This window comes from Euleptes europaea, chromosome 15 (genome assembly GCF_029931775.1).
Source record: "Euleptes europaea isolate rEulEur1 chromosome 15, rEulEur1.hap1, whole genome shotgun sequence".
Lineage (NCBI taxonomy): Eukaryota > Metazoa > Chordata > Lepidosauria > Squamata > Sphaerodactylidae > Euleptes > Euleptes europaea.
This window is the reverse complement of record NC_079326.1, coordinates 39,211,572-39,219,268: the sequence shown is the minus strand read 5'-3', so window position 1 is coordinate 39,219,268 and position 7,697 is coordinate 39,211,572. Positions and strand designations below refer to the sequence as shown.

At 42.3% G+C, this 7,697-nt stretch overlaps 1 protein-coding gene across 2 annotated transcripts in view; it reads right to left on the bottom strand.

Moving 5' to 3' along the window:
- Nucleotides 1-618: 618 nt before the first annotated feature.
- The window catches only part of HAT1 (histone acetyltransferase 1), a 35,140-nt gene continuing 28,061 nt past the window's right edge, over nucleotides 619-7,697 (bottom strand). Inside the window, exons 9-11 of one of the 2 annotated variants that reach the window (XM_056861282.1) lie at nucleotides 6,077-6,228; nucleotides 3,706-3,822; nucleotides 619-787 (exon numbers count right to left, since the gene is read on the bottom strand). In XM_056861282.1, the coding sequence (XP_056717260.1) occupies nucleotides 620-787; nucleotides 3,706-3,822; nucleotides 6,077-6,228 (437 nt within the window). In that variant the 3' untranslated portion in view covers nucleotide 619. The remainder of the gene's footprint in view (nucleotides 788-3,705; nucleotides 3,823-6,076; nucleotides 6,229-7,697) is intronic. The other variant, XM_056861283.1, reaches the window with a different exon arrangement.

The following is a 7,697-nucleotide window of genomic DNA, read 5'->3' as shown; positions in this document are numbered from 1 at the left end:
CCTACATTATTTACTGATCCATCTCAAAGACTCTGAGGGAATATACTAGGGTAACAACTACCTCACTCTTCTCTCAACATTAGATGACACAATATAATGCACTGAGGTTCAGTGATTCAGAATCACCAAACTGATCCATAGATGTGCATTAAAAATATACACTGCTGCACTTCTTGCTACCTTAGCTTGCAAACTAAACATGTCAAGAACTCTACAGAAATGCTCCATCTTTTTATGGATTTAAGATATTGAGTTTATCTATCGTAGTTTTAATAGTTTTAATTATTGTTATTAGGTATTTCTTTGTGAGCCCTTCTAGACAACAGGAAGGCAGGATATAAACAGCAGCAGCCGCAATAATAAAAACTCAGATCATATTACTATTAAGTGCATCTCAGTCTACTTTTATTTCAGCAGAGTGCCCCAGAAATCTAAACAGTTCTTAAATCTACAACACAAAAATAGAAAATATTCAGAATGCACAGAAAAACCAGTCAACTTGAAAGTGATCAAAAATGTCACGTGAAATTTTTGCAGTAAAGCTGTGATCATGGATGTATTTCACAACACAACGTGGAGAAATCTGCACCGTTTTGTTGTTGGGGAGAGTCAGGAATCCTCAGACTTGAGCGAGCCGTTCTAGGACTCTCCGATAATCTGAAACAAGCTGCTGGAAGGTCTCGTCTAGCTGTTTGTGTTGCAGATTTAGATCTATTTGGTTCAGCTGGTTGGTTAACTCTTCTGGCCTCAAGCATCTTCTCATTTTAGCAATCTCTCTCTGCTTTTTCTAAAGAAACAAACCCACACAAAATTTAAACAGATGAAGCATGTTTCAGTGTTAAGACTGAATTGCTATTTTTTTTAATATTAACATTAACCTCAGAAATCCAGAAAGCTCAAGAATGGATCTTTTGTCATTCCTTTTTTACACACAATAGGTACACCCTGCGACAAAAGAAGAAGAAGAGTTGGTTTTTATATGCCGACTTTCTCTGCCACTTAAGGGAGAATCAAGCTGGCTTACAATCACCTTCCCTTCCCTTCCCCTCCCCACAACAGATACCCTGTGAGGTAGGTGGGGCTGAGAGAGAATGACTTGCCCAAGGTCACCCAGCTGGCTTCGTGTGTAGGAGTGAGGAAACAAATCCAGTTCACCAGATTAGCCTCCGCCGCTCATGTGGCGGAGTGGGGAATCAAACCCGGTTCTCCAGATCAGATTCCACCGCTCCAAACCATCGTTCTTAACCACTACACCACGTTGGCTCTCCCACTGGGTTGCTTTCAATGAAACCTGAGGCGCTTTCACACATGCCAAATAATGCACTTTCAGTCCATTTTCAATGCACTTTGAAGCTGGATTTTACTGTGTGAACTGGCAAAATCCACTTGCACACGATCATTAAAGTGTACTGAAAGTGGATTGAAAGTGCATTATTTGGCATGTGTGAAAGTGCCCTTAGTAACAACTAACGTAACAAGATATTGGTCAACGGGGATTTACAATGTACTGATTCAATCCCTTACTCTTTTATATAAAAAAGATACAGTACAACCCATTCTGTGTTGCACCAACAATGCACAAAAATCAGAATCCATGGCAGCCAGGCCAAGATGCCTGGAAGAAACAGATGATGGCATAGAAACACCCATTCTTTGTCAACCGCCATTGGAACACCTTGACTATCACATTTCAACTGAGTGCCTTCCAGTTTACTGGAGTCCCCCCATTTCCCTTAGCGAAGGAAATCATTTGATTGACTTCTACCACACCCTGGACCCTTTCAAAGTGCCCTCCACTTACACCATTAAGTATAAAGTACTTTAAGAACTATCAAGCTTTAACGTTATATCTCTCCGGTATAAAGGAACTATCGGACAATAAGAAACCTCTCTCTTTCTCTCTCCACTATCAGGCTGGAGTTTGAGAATGAAGGCCACAGCTGATAATTCACAAGTAATGTGAGATCTGCTGCAATTTTTGAACTGAAAACCTGCAGCAGAGGGTGCAATTGGGAATCAAACAGCAGGGGAAGCAGATACTTAATCCTTTCCCTTACTGCAGTTTTTCTGTTTGATTTTAAACCACTCCTACCATGCTGCTTTTCCACCTGTACGCCGAAAAAGAAAAAGACAGCCCCACTTCTTCCCCCCCTAAAAAACTAGCTTGTGAACAGTAATGGTGAGCAAACAGAAGGGAGGAGGAAAGGATTAAGAAGCCTCCCTCTCTCCCCACCCCTAGGACCATTTGCCTGCTGAAATCAGCAGGCCATAATGGCTGCTTTTCAGTTAAACAAAATGTTAAGGCGCACAATATGAGTCACTTTCTTATTTTGAAATTGACTAGTTTTTTGGGACAGCTGGGAGTACAACTGATTTCTCCCTACAAGGAAGGAAATGTACTTACTTCAAGCACCAATGGCAGTTTACAAAGTACTGCAAAACGTTCAGTCTAATGGCTGCTCCAGTTGCAGGCTTAATCCTAATAAACTGTAGAGTTATCTTCTACACCTCATGGCCTTCCTTCTTCTCACTATGCCCCCTTGCCCCTTCTCTGCTGTTAACCAAAAGCTTCTGAATGTCATTTTCTAGGGCAAATCTGCTTCTGCTCTCAGTTACTGGTTGGGGACCAAAGTACTACACAGAGCGTCCGCAGTACATATAGGGAGTTTGAGCTTCCCTCGTCCAACAACAGCTCTCCATCCCCTAAACCCCACAGCAGCACCCAGTGAGCCATGTGAAGGATTCCAGCCAGACCGGTGTGGGGGGGGGGGGGGAGGATATCAATCTCTTCCATGTCCCCACTGTGGGCATGCATAAGCCTCTCTGTATCATGACTACTGAATACTTTTTTTCTTCAAACAAATACAATACACTCCATGGCAAGATAAATTTCCCTACTAAAAAGGAATGTGTCCATCTGGTACAGCTGTCCACATGAGCTCTGCTAGAAGAAGAGTTGGTTTTTATATGCCGACTTTCTCTACCATTTAAGGGAGACTCAAACTGGCTTACAATCACCTTCCCTTCCCTTCCCCACAACAGACACCCTGTAAGGTAGGTGAGGCTGAGAGAGCTGTAAGAGAGCTGTAACTTGCCCAACGTCACCCTGCTGGCTTCATATGGAGTGGGGACACAAATCCAGTTCACTAGATTAGCCTCCGCCACTCATGTGGAGGAGTGGGGAATCAAACCCAATTCTCCAGATCAGAGTCCACCACTCCAAACCACCGCTCTTAACCACTACACCATGCTGGGATGGTGTCTTTATAAATGCACATACTGAATCATACTGCTATTAATACTCAGATTTTAATGCCACAAGGAGCAGAAGATCAGAAACAGGACCCTGATTCTATGCAGCCGGAGTGCTCCATATTTTCACTTCTGGTTTATCATACAGCTCATAACACTGGTTGGCTGGTACTTTTAACCCAAACCCAAAAGCAGAACAATGAGCTGAGTCCAGACTAAATTTTCCATTAGTGCAGTGGGACTTTCTTGCCTTCCCCTTCCAACTGATCTCTACAAAATGTTGTCTCTGGGGGCTGGGAGACCCTGAGAAACAACAAGATGGAGGTCTGCAGCAGGAAAAGGGAATTGGAGGAAATTACCAATTCAGTCTGGATCCAACCCAATGGATGTAAAGGTAATAAATATGAACATCTTAAAACTGTTTTTAAAAGCATATCAAAGTAAAAAAGGCACCTTGTATGGACCCATTAGTCTTCTTTTGATATCCAGTCTGTAACTTCTAGACTGCTCTGCATTGGCCATGTCTGTTGCACGCAACCGGAGAATTTCGTAAACTCGTCTTGTATGTTGCTAACAAACAAGAGAAACATATTATCCAGAGGCTTACAATTATTTTCCACTCTTTATAAATTAAGAGCACTCCCTCCCAACTCTACCTTATAACTCCAGCGTGTCTTTCTCTCAGGCTAATGTTGTTTTACAGTTGCACCGCTAAAACTGTTTTCCTCAAAAAGCAAAGATGCCTTCTACTGGGCAGTAGTATGAGAAGGTATGGAACCTTTTAATTTCAGATAAGATATCTTCACAACTCAAAGTAGCGAATAACTTATCTTATTCTACAAACGTTTTAAATAGATGGCTGCCTTTTCTAGAATATGTGGAGAGGGGGGCATCATGACGTAAACGGTGTCCACAAAACTATCGTATGATTTGGATTTATTAAGTTCTGCTAAGTGGTATTTTTCTGTTAAAAGCACTGATGTAAAATGTTGGAACAAAGTATAATATTGGAACATATTTTGGAACCAAGTATTGAAACATATCTTGACAGTACTATGATGTTTAACGTATTGCTGTTGTATTTTTATTTTTGTTGTTGTTGTCATCATAAACTAAACTCAAAATAAAGAGTTTAAAAAACAAAACAAAAAACTGTTTCCTCAATATTTATCTCGCTGGTCCCAATTCAGAAACCCCCGAACACCACAAAATTGGCTGTCCTGTTTTCAGGGCTGGGAGAACGAGAGACTTGGTGGTGGAAACGCACAGTTTCCAGTGTGGTGGAAACTGACCAAAGGAGATTCAACCCCCAATGCAAACTAGGCTTCTACCCCCAATAGTAGTGTTGCTGAGATTTGGTAGCACATTTTAGCCAACAGCCAGTGGGCTAAACAGAGAGAAGGAAACACGAGCCATTTCCGTGGACCTAACTTATGGATCCTAAGAGACACTGTGCAAAAGTCCTTCAAAGCACCAAAGGATTACTCGGTTCCACAGCAGATAGCCTTCAGCTGTCGTGCCTATTACTAAATATGGAACGTTTTCCCCTGTGCACCAACATACGGCACTACTAAGGAGGAAAAAAAGGATTCTGACTCAGCGGCTTCTAGATGAGAACCATAATTCCCTATTATTTACCTTCACACTTTAAACCTCACTATTCATTATGAACAAATGCATTTTGAACACACCGGCTTTAATCACTTTGTAAATGATACAATTGTCCTCGGTCTCCCTTTCTAGGAATGCGGTGCATTCACACATTTCTCGCAGACTGGTGATTCTGGTCTCATCTCTTCCCAGTTCTTGTGTGTCTGCCTACATCTTTCTTTGATGCCCCAACTGAAAAATACTAACCACAATCCTGCACCACAAAGCTACATACTTCACTTCTGGGAATATACCACTAGTCAGTTCTCTGCATTGATTCACTCCAATGTTCTCTGCATTGATTCACTCCAATATTCAGACCCCTTTCCTTGTTTTCTTATGCTTAACCCAGATATCCTCTCTAAGGTTTTCAGAACATTCTAACCAAGTCATTTGTGAGATGTGCTGAAGGCAACCTCTCAATACAGTGCCATAATGTAGAAGAAGGTCACCCTTTCCCCATCCTTGTTCTTCCTATGCTGTTTTTTTGCTGTTCACAAATTCTCTAATAGTCCTAAAATTAATATTCTAGAAAACTGGTGCCCTAGATTCCAAAATGCTTTACTGAACTCTTTGCCCACCAGCGATGTCTTGATGCAGTGGATTATGTATACTACCTACACTCAAAGCTCAAAGACTGCCTAAACTTGCCTAGTCATGGATCAAGATATGGCAGTGAGGATTTAGTAAGAAGAAGAGTTGTTTTTTATATGCCGACTTTCTCTAACACTTAAGGGAGACTCAAACCAGCTTACAATTACCTTCCCTTCCCCACAACAGACACCCTGTGAGGTAGGTGGGGCTGAGAGAGCTGTAACAGAGCTGTAACTTGCCCAAGGTCACCCAGCTGGCTTCGTGTGTAGGAGTGGGGAAACTGGGTGAACTGGGTTTGTTCACGAGATTAGCCTCCGCCACTCATGCGGAGGAGTGGGGAATCAAACCCAGTTCTCCAGATCAGAGTCCACCGCTCCAAACCACTGCTCTTAACCACTACACCACGCTGGCTCTCCAGCAAGCAAAACCAAATGGTGCCTTCTAGGAACACTGTCTGGAACCCAAAGAACTACTTATGGACTTTTGGGAATCTGTCCTCTTAATAAGAAATTTGTTGTTTGTGAACACTTCTCACTAGACATAAACTGCCCATGTCAGTGCAAGTTTTCACATCATGTACCTTATTTACTTTCAGCTTCTGCTGAGCCTCTGTTACCATCTCTTGACTGAAACCTTGCTTGAGCTTCTCTGGGGAAAAGCAGGGCAGAGCTTGACAAAGCTTCACCAGGACAAAGTCTCGTAGTTTCACGTAGTTTTCAGAGGGGTCTTCCGCTAAAAGAAAAAAGTATCGATGTCTTGAAATTTTTTTTCCTTTTCAAGCAACACGAGACTTTGAAAGTCTCTTAAAATAGTGTTTCATTATGGATAACGCAGTAAATATTTTAAAAGTTTAGACAAGTATAGAATGTGCTTTAAGACCATATGATGTAATTACTCAAATCAGAACCCACTGCAATCTACATAGGATGGCCGAGTGAGTTGCTGTAAGACTAGTTTACCCCTTGGCCATTTAACCAACGAGCCTCTAGAAGCTAGCTTTGTTGAGGCTATTTTTCGTTTTCTAGCTGTCACGTTCACATCTGTGGTGCCTTCTGCCTTCCCAAGTTTTGCTGAATTTGACCCCACATTAACACAAATCTGAAGATTTAATTTCCCCAGTGAGATTTAAGCACCCTTCCTGCTTCCTTTCACCTCAACATAAAGAAGTCAAAATAAAGAGCCGCTTGCTATAGTAAAACCAGAGGCTTTCCACCATTTGAATAGGCTTTGAGCATTGCAGTCTTTAACAGCTACACTTCAGCTTAGAAAATGGGAGTGTTCTGCAGGTTGCATACTAATGAGCAATCCTTGACCAGCGTTTATAGTCTGTGGTGTTCTTGGTTTCCATTTCCCTCTTACATTTGGAAATTCGAAGGTTTCCTTTAATAAAATGAGATCGTTTTTAAATATTTGTGTGTGTGTGTTAAGTTTAATTACAAATTATAGAATTGGGATTTGAGCATATGCTTAAATTCTTTAAAAAATATCAAGTAAGCCATTATTAGAAAAAAAAATCCTATTTATTATACATGTACACATGTATCTGCCTCATACTGAATCAGAGCACTGGTCCATCAAGGTCAGTATTGTCTACTCTGACTGGCAGCAGCTCTCTAGGGTCTTAGGTAGAGGTCTTTTGCATCACCTGCTACCTGATCCTTTTAACTAGAGATGTCAGGGGTTGAACCTGGGACTGTCTGCATGCCAAACAGATGCTCTACCACTGAGCCGCATAAAAGCTTTGTTATCTGGCACTCACAGGGAAAGAGAACTGCAGGGTAACCAAGTGTGGTGGTTACTCAAGCTTATTGCTTAGACCTTCCTCTACCCAGAACAATCACATGAATACGTGAAGCTGCCTTATACTGAATCAGACCCCTGGTTCATCAAAGTCAGTATTGTCTACTCAGACCAGCAGCAGCTCTCCAGGGTCTCAAACAGAGGTTTTTCACATCACCTACTTGCCAAGTCCCTTTAACTGGAGATGCCAGGGATTGAACCTGGGACCTTCTGCATGCCAAGCAGATGCTCTACCACTGAGTCACAGCCCCTCCCCACAGCAACCAAACCCCACTTCATTGAGAACACCACACAGCAGCCCTCACATCTGGCAGGACCCTTCCTCTGAAGCCACCCTACGCAGCAGGCAGACAAGCCGGACAGCTGCCCAGGACCCTTCCAGCAGAGCTGGCTCCTGACAG